The sequence below is a fragment of the Triturus cristatus genome, chromosome 12 (assembly GCF_964204655.1).
Source record: "Triturus cristatus chromosome 12, aTriCri1.1, whole genome shotgun sequence".
NCBI classification, from domain to species: Eukaryota; Metazoa; Chordata; class Amphibia; order Caudata; family Salamandridae; genus Triturus; species Triturus cristatus.
Window position 1 is genome coordinate 456,890,409 of NC_140595.1, and position 23,148 is coordinate 456,913,556.

Below are 23,148 nucleotides of genomic sequence, written 5' to 3' on the forward strand. Positions count from 1 at the left end.
AGCGCATTTAGTGGTCCAAGTATCGCAACCCCCGTGAGTAATTGAAGTATGTCGAGGTGTGGATTTTGCCCCATCTGTTGTTCTTCAGCCTGGTTATGGATACCACAGTCAAATGGGTCTCTTGCAAGAGACAGATGTCTGCCTTATGTCGGGACAAATAACAATGTATCAGTCTCATTTTTCTATAATCGTCAGGCCAAGCACATTCCAGGTGATGCAATTTAGTGAGCTCATTCTAGCCTGATCGGGGTTGTTGCAGGTCTCAGGCAAAAACGCGTGGCTCTGTATGCTGTCGATTGTGTACAGAGCTAGAGAACTAGCACAAAGGCTACACAGGAATGAATCCATGGGGAACGAGGAGTCGCTGGCGTACACCCCTGCCAGTTAAGGCAAGGAAATCTCGAAATACATGTCTATTCTTGCCGTGTGAAAGTAAAATTGAAACACAACGTTTAAACAATATCACAGGTGTCGTATGATGAGTGGCAACGAGGGCGGTCAGAAAGGACCTATACAGAGACGGCTCTTAACAAAAGCGTAGTGAGTATAATGAAAATCAAACCGTGCCAGAGTTCAATAAGCATTGCGTTCAGTCATTGTCGCTCAGGTGGCCTTCTGTCAATACGCCGCCTGCGCGTTTCAGGCCTGGTCGTGCTTTTGTCGCTTGCTTGGCAAATTTCAATGCTGCACTCGCATCCGTATAAAGAAGAGATTTTCCATCAGCTTGCACTCTGAGTTTTGCAGGGTATAAAAGAGCGTATTTAGTTTGTTGGAGCAGTTTCTTGGCTGGAGCAAATTCCCGGCGTGCCGCCTGGACCAGCTGTGTAAAGTCTGGGTACAAGGATATTGTGTTGCCCTGATATTGTACTGATCCTTGCTCGCGGGACATCCTCAGGACTGTGTCCCGTTCTCTGTAATTTAGTAGGCGAGCCAGCTTTGGGTGAGGTTGCGTCCCAATCAGTGGTTTAGGTACCAGAGAGCAATGTGCTCGCTCGACAAGAAACATGCGGGAGAATTCGCTACCGAATAAGTCCATTATGGTGTCCACATACTTCTCCATGTATGGTATGTTTGTCGTTTCCGGTATTCCTGTACTTCTTAAATTTTTACGTCGGGACCTGGCCTCTAGATCTTAATTTTTGGCCTTTATCAGATTTAGAACCTTGTCCATCTGCAGCATCTGTTCATGTGTTTCGGCTTGACGGTCATCCGAGTCGGATACTCTGGTTTCGAGAGCGTCAATTCGGGTCTCGTGTTTCTCCACCCACTGAGTTACGTGGTCCGTACGCGCAGCCAGTGAGTCTATTTTTGAATCGATTGCGCTCAGGCTGGCTTTTTTATCTTTTAGCATGGATTTTAGATTGTTGTCTTGTGTGGCGTCCATATCATCTTCTCCGGTCCCGCCGGCAGCCGCGGCCCCCCTCCATTTGGCGTGTTGATCGTTTGTCAAAACGTTAGCTTTGGCTGCCTGGAGTCTGCTTTTCCCATGGCTATGTAATTCAACAGGCAAGTCGCTGGACGGGCAGGCGCGCAGGGCCTGCAGTTGTGCCGAACACTTTTCTGAGGTACCGGCCGGAGCGGGGTAGGATCTGGCCGCGCCGTACACCACCTGGGTGTCTCTGCTGCCCAATATTTCTCCAGGTGATGTTGCAGCCCACTATTGCGGACGTGCTTTGTCTCATCTTTTGCTAGTTCGCCCTGTTGCCGCAGCCGGGAGGGGGCACTTTAGGGCCCTGCAACAGCTTCCAGTCACTACATTGGGCGAGCAGCGATGTAGTTAGTTGGAGCCGATTGTGGTATTCGCTTTGCGCGGGCCGTGCCCGTTCAGGGCACCGTGATAACAGCTGTGGGCAGTGTTCTGTTGTCAGGGCCCACACTGTCTTGGATACCTCGCCCGTCTGGCTGCCAAATCCAGAGTTGATTACCTGGTGGAGATAGGCCGGCCCCCGGAGGTCTCTGTGACGCTCCATGCAGCGCAGGCCAGGGATGCCACGCGGGACACACCAATGTATTCCCCACACCCCCACAGGCTTCACCCTTTCTGAACACCTGAGAGCCAGAATATATTTAAGGTAACATAATATCAGAGAGAGAGACACGCCATAGCTCAGAAAGCGGTCTCTATGGCATGCGAATTGTTTGGTCTTTGATATTACTGTTTTAAGCTTTATTTTACTCGTTTTAAAACATTATTCTGCTGCTAAATATTTTTGTGTTGGATTAGGAACTAGGAAACTGCTGTTTAAAATTGTAGGGCACCTTATAAAAATTGACTCAGAAACTGCTTTTAAATTCCGAACTGCACCTTTTTAAAACTTGAATTTGAAGTACACTTACGTTACCTGCTCCCCGCTGCTACTGCCTCCTAGGTCTCAGCACTTCCGCTCTGCTAAAGCGGTCTAGTGCCCAGGGTGGGACCAGCTGCTGCCACGCAGAGCTGATTGGTTGGTGGGCGGAAGGAGAGTAGCTAAAAAGCCACACTGGAGCGGACGCGCCTAAGGCAAGCCCGTCTGCGCCTGTCTGTGTCCTACTGGGGCCAGGGACCAGAACCCCTGGTCAATTTCGGGCTTACACAAGGGCAGGATTGCATACTATAGCCTCAAGTAGTCATGCCCTTAACAAAAAGGTAGCAGAGAAGCTGAGAGCTGAAAATCTGCTGATAAGCAACGATGCGGGAGGACCTATCACCCCATGCCCAGTCCCCCATAACATCACCACACCTAGCAACCCACCAGGCCTGAAAATGACAGTCCTTAATACACGCTCCTTACAAAAGCACCACCTGGAAGTCTTTTCACTCCTTCAGGATGTTGACATAGACATTCTAGCACTCACTGAAACCTGGTTGGGTGACTCTTCAGTCCCAGACATCATCGCTGCCCTCCCAGGGAACTTCAACTCTTTCTGGCATAATAGACAAGGAAAAACGCGGGGAGGGGTAGTAGCCATTCTTTCTAATAAGCGGATAATGGTCACCAAAATAGTGGCGCAGAGCATTTATAATGCAGACATACTAGGGGTCAAAATCTCATTTAAATCATCCTGCCTACTACTGCTGGTTGCCTACCGCCCCCCCGGTCAACCCCCAGCTTTAACGAGCTGTTTGCGGAAGTTATTACTGACCTCTGTTCACGGTACAAATGACTTTTAGTGGCTGGCGACTTCAACTATCAATGGGATAAAGCTCCGAAAGAATCGCTCGCCAGCCAGTTTGAGATAGGAATGTGCGCAATGGGACTCCACCAATTGGTGGATACCCCCACACACTCAAAAGGGCATATCCTGGATCTTATCTGGACCTCGCAACCATGGGCTAGTCTAATAGCCATCAGCCCCTGTGCATGGTCAGACCACGTGCTACTTAGCTGCTGGGTCGCAACAGACAACCAACTATCGCAACCACCCCACAGAGTGGAAAAAGGTGCGAAACTGGATTTTTTTTTTTAGCTGATAATCTAGTAGAAACTCTACTTAGGCTCCCCTCCCCTAAATTCAAAGCAGGGAATCTCGACAAGGAGAGTGAAGCCCTGACTAACACTCTACGCGGAGCCATAGACAAAGTGACACCGGAGCGAAGGGATAGAGTGAGAGACAAAGGGAAAGGGGCCCCCTGGTTTAATGAGACTCTGAGGGTATTGAATCAAAGCCTCCGCCACGCAGAAAGCCTACGACCAAGCGGAGCTGGCAAAATATATATCCATACTTACCTCGTATAAAAAAAACATCATTGTCAGAAAAGCTGAATATTACGAAGCGAGAATCACAGACGCGCCTAACAAGCAGAAAGAGACTTTCAGAATACTGAAAGAATTCAGCCAAAAGCCTGAGGTGAAATCCGCAGCCGAACCCCTAGACTGCAATACATTCCAGATCTACTTCCTTCAAAAGGTCTGGGACATCATTTCTGACATTGACAATACCCCCATCAATCAGAGCTCCCTAGTCCAGAATCAACCCCCCCCCCCCCTCTTCCCGGCAAGCATCTTTCCACTTTTCCTATACTGGATTCTACGTCACTGACACAACTGATGATTTGCATTAAATTGGGCTCTCCCGCAGACCCCTGCCCTCCGAGGATTTTCCGTATGGCCCTCCCCGGCCTGGAAAAGCAGCTCCTCACTTTACTGAATAACTCCTTGGAGGCTGGCCACCTACCTTCCAACCTGAGGGAGGCCAGAGTTATCCCCTCCTAAAAAAATCTGGAGCAGTTGCCGCTAGTCTCAAGAACTATAGACCCATCTCCCAGCTCCCCTTCCTGGCGAAGTGGTAGAACAACATGTTCTCAAAACACTTTCATCTTTCCTGGAGGAACACCAACTACTCCAGATGCGACAAGCTGGGTTTAGAGCCCCCCACAGCACGGAACTGGTGATGCTGTCGGTTATTGATGACCTCAGAATTATGGCTGACAATAAAAAACCAAGCGCCCTGATTCTATTAGACCTTTCAGCGGCATTCGATACAGTCAACCACACTCGGCTGCTGGATCGTATAACGGACATGGGTATTCATGGGCCGGCACACCAGTGCCTAGAATCTTTCCAGTCAGAGTGGTCCCGGAGGATCCAGTTATGTGAGCGGGTATCAGATAGAGGCATCCTCACCTGCGCCATCCCTCAAGGCTCCGCATTGTCCCTGCTCCTCTTCAACATCTACTTACAGCCTCTGGTGACAGGCCTAGCCCACATGGACTACTGAGTTTTCAACTATGCGGATGACAACCAGCTCATCCTCCGTATTGACAATTCCACCTATGCACAGGACGCGGCGCAAAACATCCTCAGATTCACCGTAAATTGGATGACTGCCAACTCATTAAAAATCAACCCAGATAAAACGGAAGTCCTTGTCATCCCCACAAAAGACAACCCCTGGAGCGACCGTTTCTGGCCCCAGGAGTTGGGTGTCACCCCCAAAACTAGCACATGCCGTGAAAAGCCTTTGGCATAAAAATTTATTCAGAGCTCTCCATGGCTAACCAAGTCACCACAGTGGTCGAACTTGCATAGGGCTTATGAGAGAGCTACGGAAACTTGTCCCCCTCCTTTCAACTGCCTCCTTACCAACGATCGTATCGGCCACAATTGTCTCCAGACTAGACTACGGCAATGCCTATACATCGGCCTTCCTCAAAAGCTTATTAATAAACTACAGGTGGTACTAAACGACGCAGCCAGGCTGATCTTTAAGGCTGCCAAGACGGTCCCACGCCTCCCCTCTGCTGTGCAAATTGCACTGGCTTCCCATCAAGCAAAGAGCTAAATTTAAGGGTCTCTGCATTGCTCATAAAGCAATCTACGGCAAAGCCCCGGCCTACATTAAGGAACGCCTGAAGAACTATGTTCCCGCCACATATTGCGGTCTTCTGAGGCCTGCCACCTGGCCACCCCAGGATGCAATACCGCATCCAAAGGGGGCAGAGCCTTTTCCATCTTGCTCCCACAACTATGGAACCAACTGCCCGATTACTTGCGCAAGGAACCAGCACTCCTCCCATTCAGGAAACAGCTAAAGACGTTCCTGTTCAGGGAGGCCCTGGACACTGTTTGACTGGCCTTACTGTGTAGCCATGCACCCGTTTACGACCTCTGGCAACTCTCTCAAGTGCTTTGAGACCCGCCGGTGATTAGCGCTATATAAGAATCAATTAACATTAACAATGTTACTGACCTCGCCGGTTACCGCACTCCCACACCCGCAAAGTCAGCCCCCAGCAGGGCATTCGCGACCTGAGAGGGGGCTCCCGCAGGGCCGCATACGCTGATCCCCATCACCAGCAAGCAGTAGGGTGCAGGGTCAGCAGCAGCGTCCACCGCGCCGGTCTTGGGCGCACTTTGGGATCACGTCGCTAGGCCTCAGCAGGCCTGAACCTCCTGGCACGGACGGGAGGGTATCCGGTGCCCTCTCCAATCTCCAAAGGTAAGGATTCTGTCATCACAACCTTCAGACAAGCATTAAGTGCGTTGTGCGATGTGGGCTTCGAGATTAGGCAGGATGTCTGTAGGATATATGGACTCGGCCGGCAGAGCCCTTTCAATTAGCAGCCATCTTGCTGCTCGGCTTGGCCACGCCCCAACCTCAAAACCTTTACTGAACCTGTAATCCACGCAAAAATCCCTAAACTGGAGTTCATTTGAAGGCATTCAAGAGCCAATCACCAACACTCCTGGTTGACAAAGCAATGGCCTGATGCAATCTTCAATTGAGGACTCAGACTGTTATAGACACCAGCCCCTCTTGCCTTGTGACCATCTTCCAGGACAACAATGAGTGGGCATCATCTTTGGCACATAACACAAGTGTATATGTAAAGTGCAGAAAGGTATTTTGGTGCGCAATTATAGCTGTAACAACAAAGCCTTAAGCACAAGTAAGTTATATACACAATTGTGAAATTATTCTTCAAATGTCAGATTTTGTTATTGATAAATACTCAATCTTTATTACTCCTTCGCCCACTGCCAACATGTGTTTTGTAGATCGGGCATCTTGCCCCATGACTTCACCAGGTCTAAAAATCAAACAAAAGCCTCTATTTTACATAGGCTAAACATATGTCCTCAGCATAAAGAACAATCACCCTGTGACATAATATGCATTCTCCTCGTGTTTAAATCGGACGTTTGAAGACTAATTACACAACTGTGTATATAAATTGTGTGTGCTTAAGGCTTTGTTGTTGTTTAAGTAACCCTAAGGTTCCTTTGGGGATGTTGGGTGAACATCCTCCCTTCTAAGCAGCGCACTTAGTGTGGTTACCTCAATAGATATTGTGTGCACTGTACAAGTGAGCATCAGAACTCCAAACTCACCTTTTGTTTGCAGTCAGAATGTTGTTATCCAACTCAATGGTGCTCATTGTATTGACCTTGGGTGGATGAAAGACGGAGCTAACACACAAGGATTTGTACCTGTGACCACAAGGTTAAACACAGGTCCCTGAAGAGGATGCAGTAGTCCACTGAGCCACCAGACCTGTCATATGCCACAGCATTGACTGCCACTGAGAAAAGATACTTCACAGGAAGAGGGTGTGCTTGTTAAACTTTTTAAAGTCATCACAAATCTCTGTTACTGTTAATCCCGCAGTCACCCCTCGGTGACAAATCAATTCGGCAGCATCAAGAGTGCCATTTTATCTTTGGTTGAAGTCCAGAAGCTGATCCTTAAGGAAGACACCTAACACAACATTCCTAACCTGTCACACTGCCAAACACAAAAGAAATTGGAAAGGACTCAGGAACATGTGAAGCTGGTTGAAGAGGTGGCATGCCTAACACCATCTCAAAAACGATGTCCAAGGTGCAGATTATGAAGTCTGCCTACAGATAGCCTATAGCCCTCTTAGTGAACAAAGAGAAAAAGAAATTGAAGTCAACAGACAACACACTTTGGCCACTATGACTCACCTCACCACAATAACAACATTGAACACGACCAATCAATGTCTGAATGAAGATTATTAAGTAGTTCACACATCACCATACATAGCTCGAAAAGTGTGGGTCTCAGCAGTTGATGCATTGGTTTGAGAGGAAATGTCCAGAAGTACAATATGACTTGTGTTCGGGTAGGGGTAAAACCAGGATTATAACTTCAGAAGAACATCGGTATGTACTGAGAGGAAAATCAGAAAGGATTTTCAAGCACACTGGATAGGCAGCGGATATGTTCTTAGGACATATCAAGTGGACATAGTCCATACTACCTCACCTGAGGCAGTGATACTAACATTAAAAAGTATCCTTGTTACTCATGAAATCCTGAAAATAAATACAGAGTTCCCAGAGTACTTGACTTGAGCTTCAAATCCAACACTAACAAATCTGCTTTGCATCAAAGACGAACAGACAAGACATATTCTGTTTTGTAAGAGAATTTGGGATCACCCAACACACATCCAGAAACTGCTGTCTGTTACTCTGCTTTCAGGCCTCCCCTATAGTTGGAGGCACAACTTGCCTTACATATCAGACTTCATTTGCATACATGTCCGAGGATTATAGATGACCACCTTTCTAAAAATCAGGCTCTTGCTCATCGACTAACTAACACTTAAAGGTAATCGAAGTGAAGGAGAAAGCAACAAATATATATATATATATATATATATACGAACCAATAGGTTTGGCTTTCATGTGATAAAACTTGCAATGTCAAACACTGAGATGCACAAATGATGTAGTGCTGATAATGGCGCTGTCAGCCCAGAGCTAAATAAAATGTCTAAATGGCTTAGACATGACAGCCAACTTATAATTGGGTGAGGATTTGGAAAAGATTCAAAGCAATTTTATAGGGTGACAGGTCCTGGGCTACACAGGCTTAAGAAAAGTGAATGAATGTGTGAAGTCTGGGCATATGAAGAGGAACCGAGCTACAGGATTGCATGCTGAACTCCCAAGACCTGTATATGTTCCTTGAGTCACGTATAAAAATGGGGAGAGAGAGAGGATATTATAGAGCAAAAATCAGCACAACAATCCTGAATAAAGAGGAAAACATAAACGAAAAAACCTGAGAGGTGCTCCAAGTAAAGAAAATAATTGCCACTTGTGAACATGCGGAGACTGAGAGAGCCTTACGAGGCTCAATCATGGAGCACATCCGATCCCAGATCCAAACTGGTAGGCAAAGGACAGGCGGGAGGCTCCAACCTCTTGTCAACAGTAGACCATGAGTTTCCGCCTCTAGGAAAGCATCCACTGCTAAGGATTAACTTGACCTAAAGTTCATATCTACATATTCACCTACACAATGTAAGATAGAACTAGAAGAGGTAGGTTTAAGCACGTAGAAGGGTCACCCAGCTAATGGTAGAGGCATTGTGATGCTGTCGCATGATGGAAAGGGAACAATTAGGTTGGCCATTTAATGGAGATGAAGGAGATATCCTAAAAACTACTGTTCACCCATTCTCTTTTGAAGTTTTAACCTTACTTAAGATAGGATTCGGCCTTAATAAAATACACAAATCATCCTGTTCTTAAAACAATGTAATAATCACTCAAGTCTATACATCCACAAACACGTCCTCTCAATAAGAGCTCTGGATGAGCCCTTTAAAAAACACAATTTTAAGTATGTACCAAGTAAGAAGTGTGTAAGTATATATTTTTTCCTTTACTTAAACAGCTTCTCACCTGTTTGCTTTCTGTTCTGTCCATAGAGTGCCATAGAAAGCACTCAGAAACATTGAGGTTGGTGGGGCTAGATCCTCGCGCAATCACCCCATTCCTCACAGAAACTGGACCATCCAATGATCACCACAGGTAGTGTGAGAAAAGGACTGACCTCCCCCGGAATGGGGAAACAGCCATAACAACATGGCCGTTACCACACAATATATTTACAACACAGCACTTACAACGCGACTACTGTTACCATGCATAGCCTTTACCACACATGAATTTACAATGAATATGCCTTCCCATGCATGCCTTCACAATGAATTACATTGTAAAGGTATGTACAGTAAAGGCATATGCGTGGTAAAGGCACCACCCCGGAATACCCCTTTTCCAGACCTGTGCTCTCCTTGTATATATTATTTGTGACCTAGTGAAATTGGTCAGATTAAAGGAAACCAAGACTACAACTCCCCGTAATGGTGCCCTCCTTAGGTCACCTTACCAGTGACATTGACCAGCACAGCCTGGTTTGGGAAAAATAACATGCTCTCAATACGGCATTTCATGTAATTTACACCCTGGACCCATGACGTTGCCATTGTTATGTTTGCTGGCACACCCCAAGCACATGGTCTTTTAGCGGCACACAATGTGCCTGAAAGTATTTGCATGGCTGCCAAGTGGAATAGTCTCACACACGACACCTTCAGCCAGCAATGGTTTTCAGGGCTGTGACCTTTTGAGCACATGCCAATAATGTTTCAACTAAAACTACAAGTCCCAAAATGCAATGTGCTGTTGAGTTGAATTTAGAAATTAAGTATCCCATAACATGCAGATCTTGGGGCCTGATTCTCAAGGGGCCTCCGCAGAAGCTCCTCATTAAGAATTCTCACTGTAGAGATTCCGCCCCAATTGCGGAGACTCCCCCACGACTGCGGGGCTCCTGCCACAAGTGCGGAGGGCCTTTGTGAATCAGGTCCTTGGTGTCTATGTATCTAATGAAGCTTAGCTCTAAAACTATTTGTGGAGGGAAGCAAGGCCGGACTGGCCGTAATGGGCACCGGGCGTTTCCCCAGAGGGCTGCCCGAGTGGGGGCTGATTTTGGGCCCCTAGGGGGGCCGTTTTTGTTACTGGGAGGCGGCAATATCAGCCCCCTGAAACATATTCAGCCAAAACCGGCCCTAGCAAACAGCTCGGCCGAACCCCCCCCCCGCACCCCAGGGGGTCCGGTCGAGCAGTTTGACAGAGATTTGTTACAGTCGCACAACCAGCCCTAACACTATGAATTTCAGTACTTTCATTCCTGGGTTCAATTAGAAAAAACAATACACATTAACCAAGGGCCTGTATTTCGTGATCGAGTGGCTGTGGATTTATCAGACTTGACACAAGTTACTATGTGGTGCATAATTTTCGGATTTTTCCCAAAAAGTGTGCTAAGTTCAAATAGATGAAACTTTGCTAGGAAGCCAGACACTAGGCGCAACACTGCACTAGATGCATTGAAACAATCAACTGGTCACCTTTTAGCTGATGATGGCTCTAGTCAAAATTTAAAAGAGGTGAGGCTTTTGCTTAAATAGTTTTAATATAAGCATTAGATAAAATAGTGATGGCCTTCTGTCTGCCAAACAAGCAATAGTCCCAAATATTTAATTGTAATTCAAATAGGGCGGTAGGAACCAGGATTCCTTGTTTGTCATGAAAATGTATGCGTCTATTTAAGCAAATTCATATATTCATATCATGGGCACTATACTCAAAGGGGTAGTTACTTTAAGAGGACCGTTGTGTAAGAATTGCAAACACGGTGCATTTCTTTTTGGTGGACTGAAGTTATAACTTATAAGGTACCTTTTAGCGAGATGTAGTAGTCATGAAAATGTAATGTGCAGTTAAGTACTGCAGGACAGTCTCATATTCGAAATAAATGGATTCAATGCTTGCACACTGTGAAAACAAAATGATGGCTAAATTGAAAACTAATTTTGAAACATAATTGGGATGAGCAGGTTAAAAAGTCCCACTTTTCATTACAAGTTTAGGGACACCCAACGATCCATGTAGAATTATTTTTGGAACCTGTCGAATTTTACCAGTGTTACTGTGCTAGTGTGACGTAAAAGCACTTAACTTGCCTTGAAAAAACATTGGGAGAAGCCTCATACAGTTTCCCTGAAGTCGCATTTAAATCCTACCCAGTTTTAAGCAATGGTGTAGGATCAGTGCACCCACAATTTCTGCGATTCACCACTAATTGTTCCAGCACAATCTAGTGAGGGAACTCACATGCCTCCCGGCCTCTGCAATGTTGCTTTTAAATCTCTCCCAGATAAAGTTACCACCCCTATCAACCAGATTTGTCTTTGTCACCCTAGCCAGGCCCTGTCACAGAGCAAGCGGATAGAAACTCCTGGGTTTGCAGGTAAGACACTTCAGTATTGAGCTCTGGTGGCAGAGGCGGAGGCTGGAAACCTCTCAGAACCCCTCTCCACCCACCTGTGTGTAATGGCTTTCACTGGATGGCTGGTGGAAGCTCTCAGAATTCCCTGATGGTAAACTCTAACCAAGGCTACTGTGATTATGAGATTTGGAGGCTGCAGCATTTTCCACAATTATTCGTTTCCAACACCCCATATAATCCATCATTTGCTGCGTAATCTACAGATTTTCCAGCTCAAATGTACCAAATGCTACATAAAATGCGCCACAAGTTTCTGTGCAGTGGAAGCCGTGGCGGCTCCTACGCTAAGGCGGATGAGCGTCGCTCCACTGTTCGTTCAGCAGTGGAAAATAAAAATAAAATGATAAGCATTTATTAGCATTTTATTTTCCTTGGCGACTGCGGGCGGGGCTGGCTCGCTGCAGAAGGAGCAGGAATGGTTTGCACTCCCTCCCTACATGCGCATGATGTTTTCTTCGGCCCTCTAGGGCCAGCCAAACAGTCATGCGTTGTTGCCATGTTCTCCATTGGGCTGTGTTGCACAGCCCCGTGGAGAACATGCCCAGCCTCCACAGACATTGCCTGAGCGGCCAAACAGGCCGGTCAGACCAATCATGACGCTGCTCCTGCAGCATCGTAATTGGCTGTCAGAGTCCGGAAGCCTGGGTCCTTCCGGTGCAGGCTGCAAGCAGCAGACGGGAAGAAGAGAAGAAGACGGAGGAGAGGCGTGCGGTGGAGGTGGCAAAGCAGGTACATTTATTTTAATTTTTTTTCATCTTTTCAGCCCTCCCACCCACCCGCTTCACCACCCCAGTTCAGAGGCAGCCGCCACTGAGTGGAAAGCCGTTTGCAAATGTTGACTGTTCCCCTTGCTGCTGCTTACTGCTGTGTTTGGATGTTAAACAGATACTGAGGTGAGACCTTTGCCGAGACAGTGTTAACCTATGTAAAAATGACAAAAAATTGAAGTAATAAAATCATAAAATGTGCTGCATTATGCTCCATAATTTTCCTTTACTTGCCACCTAATTTAGCCACCCCTGCTGCATAACTTAGACCTCTCCTCCCATATAATTCCTGTGGCCCTGACCGTGGCCCATTTACATCATGAGACCCCTGTGCACACTAAAGACGATGGCTAGTACGTTGTTCTACAAACTGTTGCACTATTTGGTCGCATATCCTGTGTTTGATAAAAAAATGTATTAAAAAAATCATGTGAGCATAAGATATGGGTAAGATTACGAGTTACAGCAATAGACAGTGTATAAAAAAGAACTACCCTATATAGGCACAGCCCATTTTAATTACGTGTGCCAATGAGGTACCTTTTTCATACAGCGCTAAACATCAAACCTCTGCTGTTTCTCAGTGCTTTAAGTTACAGATGTACTACAACACCATTTGTGGTACTCAATTGACTCACCTCGCAGGGATAGAAGGCCTAGTTCGCTGTGTCTAGATTCGAACTTATGATCTCCTTTGTCAGCAGCAAAAGGTAAGCTCACTGAGCCATCCCATGGGCGAATTTGTCTGGTCCAGCGCCGTCCGAAGCCAACATCAAACATCCTGTCTACTTCAGCTACCTCACACTCTAGTTTTGGAATTGAAAACAACTTCTGTACGTTACATTTAAACATAAATATTTAGTGACAGAGCTATCTGTGCCGATAGGAAGTGTAATCTTTCTCCTTCCTTAGTAGTGACAGGTAGACAACAAGTCTAGAGTTATAAATCACCTTTGGTAAATTTTAACATAGTCACAGTGAAACATATTGGCCATTATATAAGAAACACAGACTTGGCTTGTTATCATAATAGATTAAAAAGTACCCTAGGCCATAGTATTTACTTATTCTCTGCAATTACATTTGATCACACTGAATACACGAATGTTGCTATGGTATAACATTTGCGAAATCCTAAATTAAATCTCCATACCTATGCAAAGCAGGTCCAAGTTGGAAATATAATGGCCACGCCACTACTGAAGCAAAATAAATAAAAATATGATTGAAAAGGTTTTCTCCCTAAATCTCTCTTGAAATGTTTTTGTCACATTCGCATGTGCGCTGCTCCCATTGGTTTCAATCATGAAACAGTTCTCACGTGCTGGGCAGCGGAGGCCACGTCTGAACGTCATGGTTACGTAACGTGCCTATATACATAGCGCGGAAACAAATTGAAAATGAGAGCTCACCGCAAATCTCTTGATGTAGTCGGAGACGGAGAACCCTCCCGTGCTGAGGCGAATGGACCTGTGGAGTGCGGATTTCTGATACAAGGTCCCCATGTTCTCCAGATGGCAGTGCGCCCAACCTGCCCAAAGTCCTTCACTGAATTAAGAGCACAGCCTTGATGGAGCTTGCTAGAATGGCGGCCGTGCGATAATGCTGGAATTCAATCTTATCAGACACTACGGCAGGCATTTCAGCCATGCCACCTGCTTATCTGTGATGCTCTGTAGTATCTCTGAAACCCTGCAACAAGCTTCCTGCGGCGCTGATATGCTCTCGCTACTTTAAGCCATTGACATGCAATCAGTGGCGATGGAAGACAGCCATGTTGTCTGAACTTGCTGTCCCATGAATGCATCATTTTACGTCATTGGATAAGTGTTGATTCAAAGTTCGCTGAAACACCAATACAGTTCGTTTTCTTAGAAGTGAATGCAAGGGAAAACTATGACCTCAATTTTCCATGTGTCACCAACAAAGATTGCCAAATAATTTGCCTTTTAAAAGTCAAAGCATTAATGTCTTGATTTCAAAGTTGTTTGGTGTTTAGATATTGGAAGATTGTGTGCAGCATTGGTGGCTATCCCATCACCATTGACATCATTAATGACATCACTCCAGTCGCTCATCACGGAGGCTAGTGGACTCCGCTTTGGCTATACTGAGCAGGCTAAGCATGCAGGGCATGGCCTTTGGGCAGGCCTAGTATTCTGCACACCTTCCTCCAGAGTACACCCAGCTTGGTCTTTGGGAATGCCAGCGGGCTCTGAGCGTAGAGCCTAGTCAAGGGGCCTTCCCTGTGATGAGGCCCCTTACTCCCAAAAACGTCTGTTGCTCTGTTCAGAGTAGCTAATATTTAAATGCACTTATACGGATGAATAGTATTACTGCAACTATATGTCCTTACAAAGAATAGAGAAGAAAATATGCTGCTGTTACCCGTGAGCAATACAAAGCCTAATAACCTGTAGTCTATTGAATACGAGGTTTAAACGCAGTAGCCAGCGCATGCTGGCATGATTCAGAGTAGGGGTGCGGAGGCCAAGCCCGGCACTCTCAGCCCAGTGTCTGCCGCTTGGGCTATGGCCACAGCATCATTTCTCGCTTAACACAGGGCCCAGGCTAGGTCAGTCCTTGCACCCAGAGCCTTCAGAGTTTAAGTACAATGTGCAAAATAAAAATAACTGAAATTTGCTAGTTATGGTGATCATTGAAACCATTACTCCTACTAGTGCACTGCTTATGACTTCACCTCTCATGATGTCACAAATGAAGCTATGGTTGAGTTGCTTTAAATTAAAAAAAACAGCAAACTCCAGTATGTAGTGATGAAGGCAGACGAAGGTAAGTTCAAGTTGTTTTTATTAATGGATACACAGTAGACAGGACCTAACAGCCAGCTTGCCATCCAGCTGCAACCGCCCACCGGCTATTCAAAACCTGTGTCCCCAACAATGAATGCTACCTAGCAACATTAGAGCAACTGGGATAGAATGGACAGAGAGAACTGATCCCAGCACTGAACAAGAATATGAGCACAGTATAAGAATATTATATATCCTCTTTCCTTATAAATAACAAAAGCAACCAAACAAAACAAAAAGAGGAAAAAAAAGGAAAGTGCAGAAATAAACATGGTTTACAAAGAAAATCTAGTGGGTATGACTGGGTGAAGAGCTCTTCCTGCTGGAACATCCACTGAAAACACCCACACCCACGGTTTCACCAGCATTTTCCAGATTAGCCTTCCCCTTAACGTTAACCATTTTCCCCCTTCGACCTGAACAGCATTTCTCCCAACTTTTACCACAGTAGTGGGAACACCAAACTGGTCCAAGCCCTTTTTCACATGGACAGGTGATTTGACCCGTACCTAATCACCCACAACCACAGGAACAGTTTTGACTCCTCTTTTCAGATCAAACCAACACTTCTGTTTGGACTGAATTTTTAACACATTCTCTTTGACAATGTGCATTAGACTCTTCACGTCAGACTCAGACTTGATCCACTTATTCATCCAACCCATTTTGAAACTGATATTGGCTCTCCTTCCCCACAACACCTCAAAAAGAGAAATCTTGGTCGTGGAGTGAGGAGTGGTTCTATAGAACCACAGCATGTTGTCCAAAGACTTTCCCACATCATGGTTGCCTGACTTTGCCCACGTGACACACTCACCCACCACTCTGTTCATACACTCAACCAAGCCATTGCTTTGTGGGTGATAAAGAGAACTTTTCACACGCTTGATGTTGCAAGAATCAAGAAAAGATTTAAATTCACCATTCACAAATTGTGTATCAGTGTCCGAAACTAGCACCTCAGGAAAACCCTCCCTCATGCAAATCTCTTTGAGAAATAATACCAAACTGGGTGCACTGGGGTCCTTGACCATCTTGACCTCTGGCCACTTAGATGGATACTCCACCAACAAAAAAATATAGTGAGAACCTCCAGGCAAGGACTCAAAAGGACCATAATGTCTACACCAACCTTGACCCAAGGTCCTGAAGGACAATCAATGGGAAACAGGGGTGGTGTGGCCACTTTCAACCTTTTATCTGCCTAATCACACACTACACAATTCTCTGCTGCATCACTGATCTGAGCATCCATGTCGAGCCACCAAAAAGTTTCGGGAATGCAAAGTTTGGTGAGAGTTGCGCCTAGATGACCTTCCTGGGCGTTGCTGATGATGTCTTTCCTAATGCCATGGGGAGGGATAAGTTTGTCTGAGTGTAGTAAAAATCCATCTTCTATTGATATTTCCCCCTCAACCTTCCAATAGGGTTGTAGAAGCGGAGATAAGACTTTCCCCCTGGGCCAACCACTTCTGACTAGATCGCAAACTTGCCGGAGAACTACATCATCCCTAAATGCATTCATCCAATTCTCCTCTGAGCAAAGGTTAAGTTCTGATAATTCTTGGGCAGCTATGAAACAATCCTTCAAATCCTCTTAACAAAGCTCATGAAACTCCTGATCATCACTTTCATTACTGCTCAAAGGGAACCGGGACAGAAAATCAGCCCTACCATTTTTACCACCAGGAATGTGAACAACATCAAATTGATATTGCATTAGCCGAGAAACAATTCTCAAAATCTTTGGTGTACCGCACTTGTGACCACCTGTGCCCAGAATATTGACCAACGGTTTGTGGTCAGTCCGCAGCAGAAACCACCTACCCCATACATATAGGCGAAACATCTCAACTGCCCACACACAAGCCAACAGCTCTTTTCGATGACAGAATACTGAAGCTCAGCCTCCTTAAGTACTCTCGAAGCAAACGCTACTGTGTTCTCTTAATTTTGAGAATTCTGTGTCAAAATGGCACCCACACCAACTTGACTCGTATCAACAGTTATGCAACATGGAAAATCAGGGTCATAAGGCTTGAGAGCTTTACTCTCACTTAGGCACAACTTGACCTGCTGTAAGGCTGAAACGCACTCCTTGGACCACTCAAACTTAACTCCTTTCCTGAGCAAATTGCTAATGGGTCATACAATGGTAAGGAAATCTGGCATAAAAGGCGAGTAGTACTCGAAGAGACCCAACAGTGACTTCACCCCTATCTTTTCGACAAGTGTAGTGGCCCCAACAATGGCATCTAAAAGATCTTTCCTAGGTCGGATCCCTTCTTCAGAAATTAGATGACCCAGGTACTCCACCTCTTTACACAAGTTGCATTTTTCAGTTTTGAGTACCACACCATGCTTCTCAAAGATATCTAAAACCCTGTTTAAAATGCCGTCATGTGACTGAACATCCTTAGCATGAATAAGAACATCGTCTTGGAAGACTAGCACACCTTCCACAGAACCCGATCAGTTTTGCATTACCCTCTGGAAAACAGAGGCAACGGATGCCAAACCGAATGGCATCCATTTGTACTGAAAGGTTTCCAAAGGGGCAACGAAAGCTGTTAAAGGTTGTGAATCAGGATGTAATTCTATCTGGTGATAGGCACTGGCGAGATCCAGTTTGGAGAAAAACTTAGAACCCCTGACGCATGCAAACAAATCACATATCTTGTGAGGAAATATGAATTTTGTGATCAGTTATGTCCCCTATCGTAGACCCCAACGGCTCCATGTGCATGCTATAAGTACATGTATGTTCCCTCCAGTTCCAGTTATGAAGACGCAAATACATGTGCGTCCACCGTCAACATGTCCTCTTTCAGATCCGCCATGAATGGGTCAGATATTCCATTCCTAAGTATGAAAGGCCACCGACTTTATGTGGTTCACTTTCCACATTTACAGATTCAGGCGAGTAGGCCCTGAATTCTGCCATCAAGCCTTTTCCTGCTTTCTGCCTCTGAAAGCTCCAGTCCGAGCCTGCATCTGTATCCATGAACTTTGTCCTACTCCCTGCGCGGCTAACGGTGCCTGATCTAGCCTGTTGCCTGCCAAAAACTGTATTTCACCTTCAAGATTATCTGCTCCGCTCCTCATCCGATGCATTCCTGTCTAGTAGTTTAGGTAAACATTCTTCCAGCTACCGTGCTAAGGGCCAGGCCTCGCTGTCCTCATGCAAGTAATTCATAGCCCCTGTTACCATGGAAGATTCCTGCCCCCTCGCATCTCATGTAGACACTTAGACGCTTGTACACGCACTAACAGTCAGTATAGAATAGATTCCGTCCGAGAGACCTTTCCTTTTGGATAATACAGTTCTTTAAACATAAGATATTAGATATGATTTTGGATTAGGTTGACATGACCCCCCAGACTTCTGTCTCCACATGTAGAGCTAAATGTCAAGTCCCCTTCACCCTCTAGTTGCACGTCAATCACACGTCATGCGGCTGCGCGCGCATCTCTGCCAAATATTTCTGCTGACATTGCAGGATTCTCTTATGGATCCACCCACTTGTGACATCATGTATAATGACGTTTTCTCAGTTACGCCTATATGTCCGCCTTTTTTTAGTTACGTATGCCTATTTTATCTATCTTATCAACTGTTACGCCTCCTGCATCTGTTTCACTGTAATGCATTTCTTATAAAAATGATTACCTGTCAATAATGTATTGCCTTCCCTTCCTGAACTTTCGTGGTGATGGAATTTGAAGCCTGCAGTTCGAACTGTAATTCCTTTGTAGAGGAATAAAGCCTTTTAGAACCTCTAATACCACGGATTCTGCCTCTTATATTTACTGAGTTATTCTTACTAGACTTTACCGCATAAAAAATAGTACCGGTAATGAAATATTTACCACATAAATTGGCGCCCGAACAGGGACACTTTCTCATCTCACGCGCCGGAGGTGCGTTGCAGGCCCGGTCTCCTGCCACAGCTGAACGGACAAAAACGCGTACCCGCAGGATTTCCTGTATCTCCCTCCGGCCAAGCGGGGGTGACTGAGGCTGCGATCAACACCCAGACGAGGCGGTGAGAAGTGCGAAGTATCCCGACCAGAGCCTAGCTGAGAGAGCAAGATCCGAGGTATACAGAGGCCCACCAGGTTCCGAAGTTCCGAGTCCAGTCGAGTCAAGTCCAGTCCGGTCCAGTTTCAGTTCAGTTCCGAGGCCTTCCGTTCCGAGCTACCCGGTGAGTACCATTGCCGGGGAGGCATTTAAACGTGCACATAGTTTGTGCCGGTCAAGACGGGTTTGGGTACACAAATCCGGTCTGCACTGTTTCAGCAGTGTATCTGTACTGTTTAGCAGTATATCTAGTATGTCTTGCATATAATTAAGTATTATCTAGTGTCAGTATTATGTCAGTAACTAGTTTTCTATTAATTATCATCGTTCGTTAAACTATTAAGTGTTAAATGTTTTAATACGTTCTATATATTGTGGTGTGAATGACTGTTCATTATTGTGTTTATTGTATTAAGTGTGTTCAAGATTAGGTAACCAGATCTAAAAATGCCGCTCTTTTCGAAATTAAGACAGATCAAAACCAGGAAAGGGGTACTCGAAGAAGCTGTTCCCATTCCACCTAGGGACACTCCAGGATACTTTATGTATCATAAACATGGCTTAGATGCCGTATTATTTCTTGATTTATGGGTGGACTACACCAAAGAGTTACCAGAGAGTCAGAGATGGCCCGCAGCGGGGACCTGGGATGCAGATTGCATCATGAGAGTAGAAGAAGAATTATGGAAAAAGAAAGCCAGACAGTCACAGAAAGATGCCATTGAATTATGGCGTAAAGAATCATATAGACGTACAGAAAAAGCGCTCAGACAGGAAGAGAAAGGTAGGGAGAATTCGAATAAAACCCGAGAAAATGTATTAATTGAGGAAGGTACCCGAGTAAAAGCAGAACAAGTAGATAGACAAAGAAACACTCTTATGAATGGTATGTATCCTCTTCTGGCCGAAGGGTTACCTAAGGCTACCCCGGAAATACCAAAAGACTTGACTCCTCCATTGCTCCCGATAAAAGCACATCCCAAAACAGCAATTCCACCCCACACACACCACTTGCCAATGATGTTCAACATCAAGAGCATCCGTCTGTATCCCCGCAACAACAAACTCCTACACAAGTTCCAACAGGTCCGTCCGCTTCTACTGTTTTTCCCGCATCTACAATTTCTATCTTACGTCCAACGAATCCTTTCTTGCCCAGCACCTCAGATGGTGCTACAGGAGGTACGACAGACATGTTTGCCACACCGCCGCGAAATAAACAGACCCTTAGAGATTTAGCACTCCAACGTACACCCCAACTAGCGACATCCGACATGTTTAAAGAACATCTTGTGGATTGTAGATACGATCCAGTGCCAGGTAAACAGGACAGATTGCTAATATCATCACTACGTATACGACGAGCTACATTGTATTTAATGACGATACCAGGAATGGTTGAACACCTAGACAATATATATCACTTTGTCCAAACAGGGCGAGGTCCAGAGAGTATTAACGAAGCTATGGAATACCAGAAAGTGGATGTACAAAGACAACTACTACGTTTTTTCATAAACTGCGTGATTAGGAACCAAGACAGGCCTGGGGCAGATCATGATACCATGCAAAAACTTGCCAAATGGGGTCAGAACATATCAGACGAGAAACATGATAAACAGGCGTGTATAATCGCCATGTATCGAAAGATCCGCAAGGAAGTAGAACGAATACATAAAGAAAGACGAGAAGCAGACAGAATTGAATCAGAGGGAGAGGAGGAGCAAGAATCAGAACAATTAGAAATGATAGCTTACGTAGGTAGAGGAAGACCCCATAATAATACTAGATGCTTTAATGATCCGATACGTCCGATACGTCCAGAATGTAATAGACATTTTCAAACCCCTATGTTAAATACAAGATCCCCTGAACACCTATTCCAAGCCGCGGATAAATTACTCCGAGATCAAAGGGGGTACCACATGCTCGATTCCATGGACGAACAAGAATTAGCCAGGTCAGCAGTACAATGGGTTGACAGTCCCAGCAAATACAGTGATGATGCACTAGCACACACGTTCCTGAACCTTGCCCCATACGAACAGCGTTTAGTGTCAAGAATTCCTGTCATACGAGGGGAGGAAAACGGTAACCAGCGAAAACGGACTACATCTCCCAGGATGCTTAGCGGTTGAGAGGTTATGTAAACAGGAGAGCTGTTACATAACTCAAGGGAAACACGCCCTTATGTAAACAGGAGAGCTGTTACATAACTCAAGGGAAACACGCCCTTATGTAAACAGGAGAGCTGTTACATAACTCAAGGGAAACACGCCCTTATGTAAACAGGAGAGCTGTTACATAACTCAAGGAAAACACGCCCTATAAAGGGAGGAACCGGGAGGTACAAGGCTGTCGGATATTGTGTTTACACCGACGTACCTGCTTCGTGAAGAGCAGTGTTCCGGAGTGGTGCTCCAGTAAGGCAAGAACGGAGGTAGGTCGAGTCGTTACTCCCTGGGCCGTGTCTTGCCCCATCGTCACCTGTGAAGGACCCGGAAGCTCTACCGGTCAACCATTGAGCTTCGCTTTTTGACTCGGCTGAGTCCAAGCGCAGTGGCGCTTTTGCTGGTTGGAGTCGTAACTCCCAGCCCGACCAGAGACACAGGGACTGCCAGCTGTAACGCACACCAGGAGGTGTTTGCCGCGTTACAGACTCGGAAGTCCACAGGATCGATCGAGCGGCTGCTCTCGGTTCAGTCTTCTTGCTTGTGATTGGGGTATCGGTGACGCATCACCAGGAGGTGACTCCGCGTCCCGGTGCAGTCTGAGGAAGAGGTTGAGCGGCTGCTCCCTTCAGGTAGAGACCCCGGCTGGGTGTTTCCCTGACTCCTCGATTCTCCCCAACACTCTTCGTGCCCCTCACAGCCTACCGATTGGCATTGTCGGCCATTTCATTTCTGCCCTCTGTTGGCATACGCCGGGATCGGCGTATATGCAGAGGACGGTTAGGACCATCCGTGCTGTGGGCTGGTAACGTACTTAGCCTGGAGGATTCCAGTGACTATAACTTTTGTTTGTTCTTTGTATTTTATTTGCCTTCATTAAAAGAACTAACCCTTCACAAGTGGTTGCGTCCTCATTGTCGTGTCTGTTAAACGATCCTGAGACGTTCAGGGCGTTACATTTAGCTAGTATATACATGATTCAACACCTCCTTATATTATATAAAAGCCAACACTCCGATCCTGGACCCTTACCTGACATATTGACAGAACTACTCACGAATAAATGGAGAGGGTCAGGTACTGATTTAATTAAAGAAATTCTAGAATTTCGAAACCAGTATATAGCTTTCGTGTGCCCAGAACACGTTCCAGTTCCCACTATGGGAAGAAAAATGTATCACATAGATAGACTGAATCCGTTACGCGAAGTACACCCAATCAGAGGTGAAGGTAATAACTTTACACGCGTGTTTGTGTACACGCCTATAACTAAAATTGAATTATTAGAAATGAAGAAAGTAGTACCCAGCCATGACAAGGATCCAGCAGGTTTCCATCGTGAGATAAAAGACATGTTACTCATGGGAGAGTATACCTATCCCGACATTATGAAAATATTGAAAGTGTTAATGCCTGCCGGTGTTTACGAGAAACTCAAAGAAAAAGAATGGGAGGTGGGAGACCAAAAGATAGATTGGACAGCATTAGAAAACGAAGAAAAGGCCCGAGCTGCAGGATCAGGGCTTGGGGAAAAGACTACAGCACTACCAGGATTACTAGTGCAGGTACTGCCACGTTTATTAACTACGAAAAAGGAAGACTGGGGTGCAATCTCAGCCTGTAAACAAAAACAAGATGAAGACACTAGTGATTTCTATTCCCGATTTGAAAAATGTTTTGGTATTAATAGTGGCATAAAAGCAAGTAGCGAGTCATAT

General features: G+C 45.6%; 1 protein-coding gene across 2 annotated transcripts in view; it reads right to left on the reverse strand.

Annotated features, from left to right (window-relative positions):
* The window catches only part of MYLK3 (myosin light chain kinase 3), a 437,450-nt gene that overhangs the window by 374,072 nt on the left and 40,230 nt on the right, over positions 1–23,148 (reverse strand). Inside the window, exon 1 of one of the 2 annotated variants that reach the window (XM_085636962.1) lies at positions 13,778–13,900. The exons of the other annotated variant lie outside the window; for it this stretch is intronic. Coding sequence (XP_085493088.1) covers positions 13,778–13,870 — 93 coding nt within the window. The 5' untranslated portion in view covers positions 13,871–13,900. Of the gene's footprint in view, positions 1–13,777; positions 13,901–23,148 lie in introns of those variants that run through there. 2 annotated transcript variants of the gene reach the window in all.